This window comes from Mauremys mutica, chromosome 5 (assembly GCF_020497125.1).
Source record: "Mauremys mutica isolate MM-2020 ecotype Southern chromosome 5, ASM2049712v1, whole genome shotgun sequence".
Lineage (NCBI taxonomy): Eukaryota > Metazoa > Chordata > Testudines > Geoemydidae > Mauremys > Mauremys mutica.
The window spans coordinates 136,990,812-137,003,968 of record NC_059076.1 but is presented as its reverse complement, the minus strand read 5'-3'; the positions used below and the strand labels follow the sequence as shown (position 1 = coordinate 137,003,968).

The following is a 13,157-nucleotide window of genomic DNA, read 5'->3' as shown; positions in this document are numbered from 1 at the left end:
AGTAACTGAACTAGTGTAACTTAGATTGACTTATAGCATTAGTGTAGACCAGCTCTCAGTCTCCCCCGTTGAACCTTTTCTACTTTGTGTAAATAATTAAATAGTCTCTGAAGCAGGGACTTAAACTCTGGTCTCTCACACCTTAGGCGAGAACCCTAAACACCAGTCAATATAGTCACTCTCACTCTCTTTCCCTGGTTCAGAGACTATTCCTTGTCTTTATGAATGACTACAAGTTGCCACTATGCATTTTGTGAATGAACTCTTCCTTTGCTTTTGTCAAAATGCCCAAAACTGAAACAAACATTTTGAGTCTGGTCAAAACAAAATGGCATTGCCAACATGTTTTGATAGTTTTTTGACCAAATCAAAAATATGTGATTAACTTGTGTCCAGTTTGTGAATAGTTTCGGGTTGGCCAAAACTGCATTTTTCAGTGATTAGTTTATTTGCCAAAAAAAAAAAAAAAAATTAGCCTAACTCTACTACTAATTGGAAAATCTCTCAAAATTTAGTTTGAGTATTTAATCAGCTACTTGTTGCTGAACTGAATCATTTCATCTGTAACATGGCCATGATGAGAAACTTTACAATTTGAGATCTACGCAGTAGGAAATATCAGTTACAGCAATTCATTTTTCAGTAATTATGAATTCTCTTCAGTGCAAATGCAGAGTAAAACTGAAAGGAAACAAGTTGAATGTTATTGCTGTTTACATCTTTATAGTGCTGCATATATGTTATCCATATAGTCCTCTTCACGCTTCTGTTAAGTTAATAGTGTCAGCATTTAACATGTGGAAGAGTGGGATAACGGTTAAGTAACTTGACCAATGCTACAGATCAAATCAGTATTAGAACCAGAATTCTAACTCAAGAATTTTTTGCTCCTAGTCCAGTGCTTAATCCACTAGACAACAATTTAGACCAACCATTCTCAGACCAAAAAAAGACAGACCAAGTTAAGTTTTAAACTAGTTATAGACTAGGTTAAAATATTGTGAGAATGTTTAGTTAGAAAATTAGTGACTCACAATTAAAGTTTCTGCAAACATCTTCATCTCTGACTTTATCCTGTACTAGCACAAAGCAGGACTTACATTAGTGTGGCTAATTTAGATATGTAATCAGCCAGCCTTTCTAAAAAATTAAAAAGGCGGCTCTAATTGTTATTCAAAATAACTATCTAGAATGGAGAGTTAATAGACCCAGCTGTTTTAAAGATATGCAGTTCCAAAAATGACAGAGGACACAAGAACATATGAACAGCCATACTGGGTCAGAACAAAGGTCCATCCAGCCCAGTATCCTGCCTACCGACAGTGGCCAATGCCAGGTGCCCCAGAGGGAGTGAACCTAACAGGTAATGATCAAGTGATCTCTCTCCTGCCATCCATCTCCATCCTCTGACGAACAGAGGTTAGGGGCACCATTCCTTACCCATCCTGGCTAATAGCCATTAATGGACTTAAACTCAATGAATTTATCTAGTTTTCTTTCTTTCTTTTTCCCCCCCGCCCCCAAAACTCTCATATTTCTAAAGTGTTTTGCTCGATTAACTTTAAACTTCGAAAAATATTATCCTCTGGCTAAACAACATGTACAAAAAAAATTTAGGTAGAGAATATTTTTTATTTTTTAGTAAGAAGATTGTTCCATACCATAATTAACCTGAATGTCACATACAAATATACAATTGGAAGAAAGAGTTAAAGCTAATTATTGCTCAACAGTCTCACTGTACTTCTGCTGTTTTTTTAAATGCCTGATTTTTGTACTGAATAACTAAACAAAACTATTGTTCAAACTGGTCTGTTTGGTTACTGAATGATTCAAACATTTAAAATTTAACTGGGAGATCTTATTTGTATTACTTAGACAATAAAATACTTCTGAACTAGTTCCCCATAAAAAAAGCCATTCATCAGCAGCATATTTACCAGGCCTTTCACAGATACTGCCATTAACGTGGTCGATACATGTTGCGGCCTTCAATCCCTGCTGGTAAGACTCAGCTAAATATCCACAAAATCCAGCACCACTTGGTTCCCCAGGCAGCCACTGGAGCAAGGTGTTTGTAAATGGAGACATGTCTTCCCAGCACCAGTATGACACATTGATCTTCCGCAGCCCAACCCAGGGGGTCAAAGTTTTGGCCTAGAGATAAAATAAATGTTCGATTGACTGAACACCATAATTTTACCACTTCACATAGTTAAGAAGCAGGACTTAAAAAACAAAAAAAAACCCCACTAATGTCATGCAGTGTATGTGAACCACTCTAGCAGATTTGGAGGTGCAAACATTAATTAAGGGCATACTGTTTTCTCAGTCCCACTGGACTTGCACAGCACATCAACTGGAAAATTAACATCCTTCAGGCATGTGCCTCATTTATCTAATTTAAAACACACTCCCTCCCATCTCCCAAACCACTCCACACAAACCTTTTTTCAGCTATTTAAAAACTAAGCACTAGAGAGGAAGCTAAATATTTTAATACATTTTAAACCTGAACAATTCTGAAGTTAACAAAAAGAGTTGGCCTGAGATGCTCATGAGTGTACTGTAAAAGGTGAGAAATAGAAACAGCAGTTTTCTGGGGTGATTGTTTTCATTGCTTAGATAAACTATTTGTAGCGGTTTTCTTTAAGTCACCGTTACGTTCTGTATAACAATTACTATCATTGGGAGGCCCACAAAGTAATCCACCTACTTCAAAACATTTTATCTTCGATTAACGTAAACCTGCAACACTTACTGAAGCACTGTGGGTACTCAGCACCTCTGAAAAATCAAGCCACATTTTTTCAGGGCAACTACAAATGAACAGACAAGCTGCAATCACTGGGCTCTTAATCAGTGAGCACTCTCCCTCAGAAAGTCATTACCAGAGTGAAAGCAGCACATCATTTAAAGGCAAAGTTCAAATACCAGATGCAGTGTAACTTTCTACCAAAGCTATTTTTAGAAATTACAAAACATGCTAAACCAATAAAACATACAAATATAAACGAAAACCAAAAGATTCCTTAAAAATCTGCACAGTTTTTTTTCTAAGACCCTCACCATTACTGACTCGCTAAGCAATAAAGTAACCAGAGGTAAGTGAACGACATCCCCTTTCTAAAAAAAAAAAAGTTCAAATGTTAGAGAGCTTATGGGAATGGCCATCAAGTTCATCAATTTATACAGCACTCATCACCATGGTATCTAAAAGCCTTGAGTTTTGAAAACCAGGTACTTATACAATATTCTATGTTTCTCCCCCTTGCCTCACAAATCTTGTATAGAAAGTACCTCATATAGGGTTGATAAAAATGGAGCACCCTAATGTCCTATAACTGTTGAACTGTTTCATTTTAAGATCACAGAGGGAGCAAAAGTAGGAAGAAGGAAAATGTTCTTGTTTCAATTTAACAATTCAATTTTTTAGATATTTGTATTCTACATATAAAGTATGTTTCTGCTCTAAAAAGTAACAACATAATATGACATTCCATGTTTATTACCTAATTTTTCCTGTTGACCATTTTTTCAGTTTACCAAAAAAAAATTAATGTCACTGACTGCTAGCCCTGCGCAGTCTTGGCTCTCAGAGCTTACATAAGTTCTTCTTCTGTATCATCAATAAAAATGGTTTTGCAGGCCAAATAAGGACCTAAATTACATCCGTGCATCACCACTACAACCTTAGCAACGCTTACGCAACCCCGCCATCCATGTCTTTTATACAAGTGTAATTGATTAGAAAAAAGTCAATTCTATTGATGTGCAAGTAGTAATACATTCTAAATCAGGGGTCGGCAACCTTTCAGAAGTGGTGTGCCAAGTCTTCATTTATTCACTCTAATTTAAGGTTTTGCATGCCAGTAATACATTTTAATGTTTGTAGAAGGTCTCTTTCTATGTCTATAATATATAACTAAACTATTGTTGTATGTAAAGTAAATAAGGTTTTTAAAATGTTTAAGAAGCTTCATTTAAAATTAAATTAAAATGCAGAGCCCTCCAGACCAGCCAGGACCTGGGCAATGTGAGTGCCACTGAAAATCAGCTCACGTGCCGCCTTCGGCACCGCGCCATAGGTTGCCTACCCCTGTTCTAAATCATTTTATTAGTTGTGTTGACTTTAACGTTAGCAGGGAAAAATGTCTGTCACTAGAGCAGCTCTAACTGAATATTTCACATGGGTCTGTTGAGTATCAAATCACTTTTCAGAACAGAACAACTTACGTGCTTTACACTAAATATATATAGTGCCCCAATGGAAGCTTTATTTACAGTCTAGGGTGCCATGTGCAGTTCACATGAGAACTACTCACCTTCATGTTGCAGTCATGTATCCCAAATCAGAAGTGTGTGTGAGATTTTATTATGCAATGATATCTGTGAGACACCCTGCATGTTATATTTATGTTACACATTTACATTCTCTACTGTTTCACTGCAAAGCTGCCATGGAATATGTTGAATTTAAAAAAAATCAGTCCCCTGAGTTAAGGGGCATATTTTGATTTTGGTACAAAACACACAGTACCACAGCAAGTACTCTTCCATATTCAGCACTCTACTACTCACAAGGTATTCAAGAGTAACACTCACCAAAGACTGCATTCTCTGCAGCTCTTTTAGAACAAATTCCACCTTCTTCTGGGTTGTGAAAGATGCCAGCAGAGCATTCTGAGTTCTGCACGCCAATTTAGCATTGTCATAGCTCTCTTTTGTGCTATTGATTTTCAAACACGAGTTGCCAACCAAATGCCAGTTTGCTCCACAGATATTTTCTATGAAAAAGTGAAACCAATTAATGATACACAACATCTTTCTCCCCCTATTCAAAAACCATCACTTGGAGATGGTGAATGTCCTCCAAAAGGGGCCCTCAGCATTGGAGCCTTATTCCCTTAGTCCAAAAGAGCTCGGTTTACCAACCTTCCTGCCATGGTAAAAGGCACATCTATTAACAAAGGCTTTTGAAGAAGGAGTAGCTTTGATGGGAACCAATCTTTTGGTAATAGGTAATAAAGTAATAATTGGAGATATACCAATCTCCTAGAACTGGAAGGGACCTTGAAAGGTCATCGAGTCCAGCCCTCTGCCTTCACTAGCAGGACCAATTTTTTTTTGCCCCCGATCCCTAAGTGGCCTCCTCAAGGATTGAACTCACAACCCTGGGTTTAGCAGGCCAATGCTCAAACCACTGAGCTATCCCTCCCCCGTACTGAGCTATCCCTCAGGAGTGGAGTTTTGTTTGGGGTATGCAGGGTAGCTACTAGTTTTAGTTGGATATTTGTCTCTAATTTATGTCAAATGCACCTTTAATATTTTTGTCAACCGAAAGAAATTAAATATTCAACTACTAAATTCTGGTAGAAGAGATGTGCCCCTGCCCTCGGAAACAGCCAAAACAGGAGGTAGGGTGCAGTACTGCCAATCCCAAGAATTAAATTTTGAGTTAAACTTACTGACCCCGCCCACCATCATGAAATTGGCTTTAAAAATCATTAAATAAAAATGAACAAATTCGGGGCTTTTTTAACTGCTTTCAGTTCTTCAAATTTTTAGGGTGCATTCAGGTCACTTTTTCAAGCCTCTCTCTATAACCATATGAGCTAGAAACTTATTTTGTTTTAAATAAAAGCCTTTGCTTGTCACCTGACTCCAAGCGCTTAGGACTAAAGAAAAATGCCAAACATTGAGAAAATCATGAAATTATGAAAGCTGGCAATTTTGGAGGTGGGATGGAAGAAACATTTCTCTTTCAGATTTTTTGATAAATAAAGTATTAATTCAAGGCAGTATACTCATTGTTCTACTTCATCCAGCTGTGGGAATATTCAGGATACTGAAGTACTAGGAAAAATAGAATTTAGTATTTTATAACATGCTCTTGATTCCCAAATGAATAATACAGTACCAATCTCACATTAGACAACAGATCATGGGAAAGCACATGGTTTTTGATAATTAAATTAACCTTGATTAAATTTGGGTCTTACTGGGATATAAAATCTTTTGAAACAATTACATAAGTAAAGAAATAGATAAAAGACGGACAAAAGCAGATCTAAAATATTTTGCTTGGAGTTTAAGTACAATCTCTTCATCTACTATATTACTACTGCTAGGGCTGTCAATTAATCACAATTAATGCATGTGATTAATGAAAAACAAATTAACTAGATAGAAAAATTGTCACAATTAATTGCAGTTTTAATCGCACTTAGAAAAAATAATAAAATACAAATTTAAATTTATTACAAATATTGTGGATGTTTTTCTACATTTTCAAATATATTGATTTCAATTACAACACAGAATACAAAGTGTACAGTGCTCACTTTAAATTATTTTTATTACAAATATTTGCACTGTAAAAAAGATAAACAAAACCTCATACAGTCCATTCAGTCCTACTGATTGTTCAGCCAATCGCTAAGACAAACAAGTTTGTTTACATTTACAATGCTGCCTGCTTCTTATTTACATCACCTGAAAGTAAGAATTGGCATTCGCCTGGCACTGTTTTAAGTGTTACAAGGTATTTACATGCCAGATACGCTAAACATTCGTACGCCCCTTCATGCTTGGACTTGTAGGCTCCAAAGTTTTATATTGTTTTGGTTTTGAGTGCAGTTACATTAAAAAAAAGGTCTACATTTGTAAGTTGTGTTTTCACAATAAAGAGATTGCAGTACAGTACTTGTATGAGGTGAACTGAAAAATAATTTCTTGTGTGTCTTTTTTACAGTACAAAGTGAGCATTGTATACTTTGTACTCTGTATTGTAAATGAAATCAATATATTTGAAAACATAGAAAAACATCAAAAAATAGCTATAATACATTTAAATTGGTGTTCTATTGTTTAACTGTGTGGTTAAAACTGATTAATCACAACTTTTTTTTAAATCTTGCAATTAATTGCAACTTTTTAAATCATTTGACAGCCCTAATTACCACTTCTAATAATATTACTAATACTAAGCTTCATACCTAATTTGGAATGAACAGACCAGAAATGCCAGTCTAAGATTTCAGCTGGATTTCAAAACAAATCTCACATAACATTAACATATACATAAAATTAATTGTTCCTTACAGAGAACAGTCCTTACCTCACCCTAATCTTAAAAACACACCACAGATTTTGAGGAGGAAAAATAAAGAATGTTTTTGGATTTAGGGATTTAGTATTTGTTTTTAAATATAATATATACGTACCAGGTAAGGCTATGCATTCTTGATTCCTGGGCTCCCACTGGCAGTTCTGATCCATGGCACAGCTTTTACAACTTGTCTTTTTGTTACAGTAATATGCAGGGTTATCCTTGGGGCATTTATCATATTCAGTAATGGGTACCTAAAACACACAGCATGTTTACATTTTTTTCTTTCATGTCTATTCACACTCACGAAGACCACCACTATAATTCTGTAGAAGAGGCAACAAATGTCTACAGAAGGACCAATATTTTCTAAAGATGTATCATTTTCAGAATTCCTTCCCCAAACTTGCATGCTAAGCCACCTCCATCACCATGCTCAAGTCCCTCTTAAATCAGTTGTGCCATCTTGCTTATAAGATGTGAGGAGGGAATCAAGGGTTTTTTGACCTTATGAATAGAATTATCAGGATGTGCACATGCCTTACCAAATAAAATCATACTGATGCCCTCATCTTTCCTTGCCCCTTCCCATTGTCTCTTTAGGATATGCACTACTTAGGTAGCTGAAGTATAATATGATCCAAAAGCCACTGAACCTCCTCAAGAAATTCAGATGTTTGTAGTTACAGTTATTTACACAGCAGAAACACATAAATAGAGGTAATTGTGACACAGATTAGTTTTCCTGATATTTGAAACTTTATGGCGAGATTAACATTTTTAGAGCGATATTTAAACACCTTTACCTGATCTTCTGTGCAGTTGTTATGCTTTAAGATACACTGGTCAGTGCACCATTGACAGTTATTTGTATTCGCTGTACAGCTATAGCAGTCTGTAATCTGATTACATTTTTCATGATCTACAACAATTAAAGAAAAAACCTGCATGACCAAAACCAAGCATTTCCTGACAGAGTTCTAAGAAACTGTTTACACACATGATATAACCAATGGCTGTGCCAACAGATTTCCCATAACCCACCAGAGCTATCAATTAAACTGGACTTCTTGATTTTACTTTAATTTAACTAAGTTGAAGGAAATTCCATTAATTTCTTCTGTCAATAATTTTAAGTTATTTTCAGGAAAGTGCACGTGCAATTAAATGCAGAAAGACACACAGATGTTGAGATTGCCCATGCAAGCCCAATAGATAGATGTCCATTTGTCATTTGCACATACAACAGGGCAATTTAGATGTGCAAATGCAGACACATTTTTCTGAAATCCTGGTTCTCAATTGGGAATTTCATATGAAGTTTAAATCTTCCAGTTCATCTTTTTCCTCGTTTATCTTCTCTGCTTATGCAGTACTTTGTTTATACACTAAACATCCCAAATTACTGTCCTTTTACGTCAATTGTTTTCACACAATTAAAGGATGCAATCTACTACAGAAGCACGTTTCAGAAAAAAAAATCAACTCTGGGAACTGACAGAGCACTGGCATAAACTACTACAGACTTGATAGTTGTTAGAAAATTTAATAAAAAGGAGTCCAGAATTAAATGTAGTTCAAAGAAATTGCTCAAAGATTGGTAACTTTATGAACTTCCTTTCCCCACTCCAGTTGAAAAAGTGATAGCAACAATCATCTGATGACACCTCCTCTCTTGATGAGCAAAAAGGAGTGCAGCATGGCCCTGTCCAATCTTTCCCAATGGTGCTTGTCAGAGTTGGTGGCTTTCAGAATGACAAATCTCAGGTCACTTTCTATGGAACAATGGTCCAAGCCTGGCTCCTACTGGGAAATTTAATAAAGGAGCAAAGATAATAGCAACAGTCTGAGTTGGGTAGATGTTTAAAGGAGAAAAACTGAGAGTTTTAACTGTCCACCCCCTAAACTGCCAAGCAATCATTTCAGCAGCACTCTGTGGCCCTCAAGCCATTTCTATCACTTTACCGTAGCATTTAATTTGTAAACTGTCCAGTTTTTATTAAAACAAAATTAAAGCCATGCTCTCACAGTAAGACACATGAGGCTGTTTATTAGAAGTCTACAGGTGCACCTTCTACACAAGGTATGTAGCCATACCTTGCTAATGCACATGCTGTTGACGTTTACTGCTAGAAGAAACAAATACTGAACATATTCAAATCATTTTTAGGACCACAGAGAACCACGCTTATCTTTTTGCTAACTCTTGGAAGGCTGAATATTTTCAAGAAATAACCTGAAGTTTATAACAGTGGTAGTGAAAAGATTTAGCATGCCCAATAGAGTAGGCGCAGTTGACTTGTTCATAATTATATCTGAAGTTCATATCATATAGAATCTTGGCCCACAGTTCCTGACTTTGGCTATTTAGTGAACAATATAATGTACAAAAATGAGGAGGAACAGAGAAGAATTGAAACAGTATAGAAAGAAAAAAGTGGAAGTCTATTCTATATACACTTTTATACCACACTCATCACCACTGTATCTCAGTACCTTCCAGTAGTAGTAGTGCATTAAGCTACGTGACTATACATCGGTCACGTGATGTTTGTTCTTTTATCCTCTCCTCAGATGGAGAAGCATGTGCAGTGGAGTATCTTGTTTTGGTGGTAGTGCATCTTTTTAACACAAATATACTCATTGCTGTGTGTCTATGCTGTAGAAGTGTAATGCATACATACCTGGTTTAGAAGGACATTCTTCGAAAACTTTTTGTTGTTGCTCTACTGTTGCTCTTTCCCATGGGACACACAGAGAAAAAGTGGTGTTCCACACACACCTGACTCCAGGACCTGCTCTTAAGCAAGACGTCTCATTGTCATAAGCTTCACAGCTTTCTGGTGTATACCTCAGGATATCGCTCAGAAGGAGACTGTTGAACCCCCCAAATATATACACAGTGCTAAACATAAATAAGAAAATTGAAGTAAATATTATGTTCATATTTGTGTATCTATATTTGTAGACCATATATAGCTGTATTTCAGTACTACAGCTCTCGATAACTGCGCAGGGCACTTAGAGTATATGGATAGGTGCCCTTTTTTAGTAAATCCAACTAGATAAATAGATGTTGGTTAAAGAACACATTAAACAGAATGGTGTCTCAGATTTCCATTAGTTCAGTGAATCTCAATCCATGACTTTTGAGCCATAAACTGCATCAGATCATTCCTCAGTCTGGGATTGTTGTGATGTATATGTTGTAATATGTTATAGGCCATACAGACCTAGTATAAATGCTGTATGTGTACGTGAGCTGCGTGCTGGCAGCTGAAGCAAGGACTTAAGGTTATGAGAAATCAAGAATTGTCATGCAAAACAAAAACTTTGTCATGTCCGTAAGAGGAAATGGAATGTCTTGGATTATGGCGGCCTGCCCCCAACTGCTCTCCTGCAATTATGGATGAAAGGCTAAGTAAACAGACAAAGAGCTAATGACGCGACAGACTGGTCTATAAAAAAGGTTGTTTGCTGTAGCTGAAGTCGGAGTCAGACACTGACCCAGAGCCCTGAACAAGAAAAGGCATGTAATGTGGGGTTCCCCATGCCTTGTGCTCGGACTGAATTTCGACTGGCCATGAGGATTTCCTTCGGATCTTCAGACTCTGGTGTAGTATAAAAGGAGTGTGAATGTGGAGTGAGTGGGGTTTATATTGTAATCAATAAAAATATTTAGAGTATTATATACCAACACTGGTTTCAGAGTAGCAGCCGTGTTAGTCTGTATCTGCGAAAAGAACAGGAGAACTTGTGGCACCTTAGAGACTAATACATTTATTTGAGCATAAGCTTTCGTGGGCTACAGCCCACTTCATCAGATGCATCTGTGAACACTGTGTCCGGTATCTGCCTGCTCCCCCATCCCATAGGGAGGCCTCTATCAGAGCCTAACATTTGGTGAAGAATTGTGAGGAGGGGAGAGATATAAGGAGTGCCAGATTGTGAGACACTGCCTCACAGGCGACTCCTTATTTATGGAATTAAAAGTACACGTGGGGAGATACTGCGTGGAGTTTTGGGAACGTGCAACATTAAATATAAGTGAATGAGAGCGTGCGGGGAGATTCCCTGTTGGGTTATTGAGATTGCATATGAGACCTGCCCTTGGATGGAGGATGCAGTAGAACCTGACGTGATAATTGATAAATTAGAAAACATGTTTGAGACGTATGTACAGCTGTACAAGCCTAATGCCAGCAAGAAGCAGGCAGCTGTGATATGGTTGTTGTGGTGGGCTAAGAAAAAGGTGTACACCTCTACTCCGATATAACGCGACCCGATAAAACACGAATTCGGATATAACGCAGTAAAGCAGCGCTCCGGTGGGGGGGTGGAGGGGGGTGCACGCTCTGGCGGATCAAAGCAAGTTCAATATAATGCGGTAAGATTTTTTGGCTCCCGAGGACACCGTTATATCAGGGTAGAGGTGTAATTGAATACAAGAGGGAGGCATGTGCAGGGCTACAGACCCTGCAAGAAAGTTTTAAAATCTGCCAGGAAAGTTTTGAGAAGGAAGTAAGGCAAGCACAAGTCATGCAGACTCAGCTGGAACAGCTGGGAAAGGAAAATAGAGAACTGGAAAAGAGAACGATGGAATGGGGACACAGGCAAGGCTCTGCAGCATCAGAGCTGGGAACGGAATATTGGAGAACAGACTTTGCGAGCGTGTAGAGCAAGGGTGGGCAAACTTTTTGGCCTGAGGGTCACATTGGGGTTGCCAACTGTATGGAGCACTGGGTAGGGAAGGCTGTGACTCCCCAAACAGCCTGGCCCCCACCCCCACCCCCTCCCCATCTGCCTCCCTCAGAATCCCCGACCCATCCAATCCCTCTGTTCCTTGTCCCATGACCGCCCCCTTCGGGCACCCCCCGCCCCACCCAGCTCCCCTATCCAATCCCCCCTGCTCCCTGTCCCCTGACTGCCCCGACCCCTATCTACACCCCTGCCCCGACAGGCCCTCCTGGGACTCCCACGCCTATCCAACCACCACCTCCCCACACACACACACACCCCACCACCTTACTGGCTGGAGCCAGCCATGCTGTCCGGCAGGAGCTTGCAGCCGCACCACCCAGAGCATTGCGCTGGCGGGGGACAGTGGGAGAGAGGCCGGAGGCTAGCCTCCCCAGCCAGGAGCTCAGGGGCCAGGCAGGACGGTCCTGTGGGCCGGATGGGGCCCACGGGCCGTAGTTTGACCACCTCTGGTGTAGAGCTATGAATATGTTTGCTTGGAATTAATCCCAATAAACATTGCAGTGCCTGCACTTCGGATTTCTGATCTTGTGCTGTTTGTGTGGCAACAACCAGGGGAGAGGGTGAAGGAAAGGAGGCACTTAAGTCCACTTGTAAGAGGTTTAGAGTAAAGGCACCATTATGGGAGAGTGCCAGTATTTTTTCTACATTTGGTGCTACTCCAGTAAAGGCATCTGGAGGATTGTAAAGTAAAGTTAGGGGTGGTTAAAGACGACTTGGCACAACAGGGTTTGGAGTCAGAAGCAAAGTTAATAGACCACCTTAAGAGACAGGAGCTGCAACTTGGTCGGAGTGAAGAAAAGGGGAAAAAAAGGTTTTCATAGAATCATAGAATATCAGGGTTGGAAGGGACCTCAGGAGGTCATCTAGTCAAACCCCCTGCTCAAAGCAGGACCAATCCCCAACTAAATCATCCCCAATCCCCAAGTGAAGTGAAAAAGGGAGAGTGAATGGGTTAACCCCTGAAGGTGCTCAGAAACAATTAACTGCAACAGAGAATGAGAGCTATGGAGATATACCTATCTCATAGAACCGGAAGGGACCCTGAAAGGTCATTAAGTCCAGCCGCCTGCCTTCACTAGCAGGAGCAAGTATGGATTTTGCCCCAGCTCCCTCCAGGTGGCCCCCTCAAGGACTTAACTCACAACCCTGGAATTTGGGATTTAATGCAACTACCCTGGATGTGACTTATGAAAAAGAATTGGCTAATGTCCATGTGGGATGGAATGAGTCAGCAGCTCTCAAAATGTGGATGTATGATGCTATGGAAAATTCTTCCATAATGGTG

General features: G+C 39.0%; 1 protein-coding gene across 3 annotated transcripts in view; it reads right to left on the bottom strand.

Annotated features, from left to right (window-relative positions):
* Window positions 1-13,157, bottom strand: part of ATRN (attractin) — a 259,935-nt gene that overhangs the window by 147,023 nt on the left and 99,755 nt on the right. For all 3 annotated transcript variants that reach the window (XM_045019462.1, XM_045019463.1, XM_045019464.1), the window contains exons 12-16: window positions 9,796-10,016; window positions 7,918-8,033; window positions 7,227-7,365; window positions 4,606-4,787; window positions 1,941-2,157 (exon numbers count right to left, since the gene is read on the bottom strand). In XM_045019462.1, coding sequence (XP_044875397.1) covers window positions 1,941-2,157; window positions 4,606-4,787; window positions 7,227-7,365; window positions 7,918-8,033; window positions 9,796-10,016 — 875 coding nt within the window. The remainder of the gene's footprint in view (window positions 1-1,940; window positions 2,158-4,605; window positions 4,788-7,226; window positions 7,366-7,917; window positions 8,034-9,795; window positions 10,017-13,157) is intronic.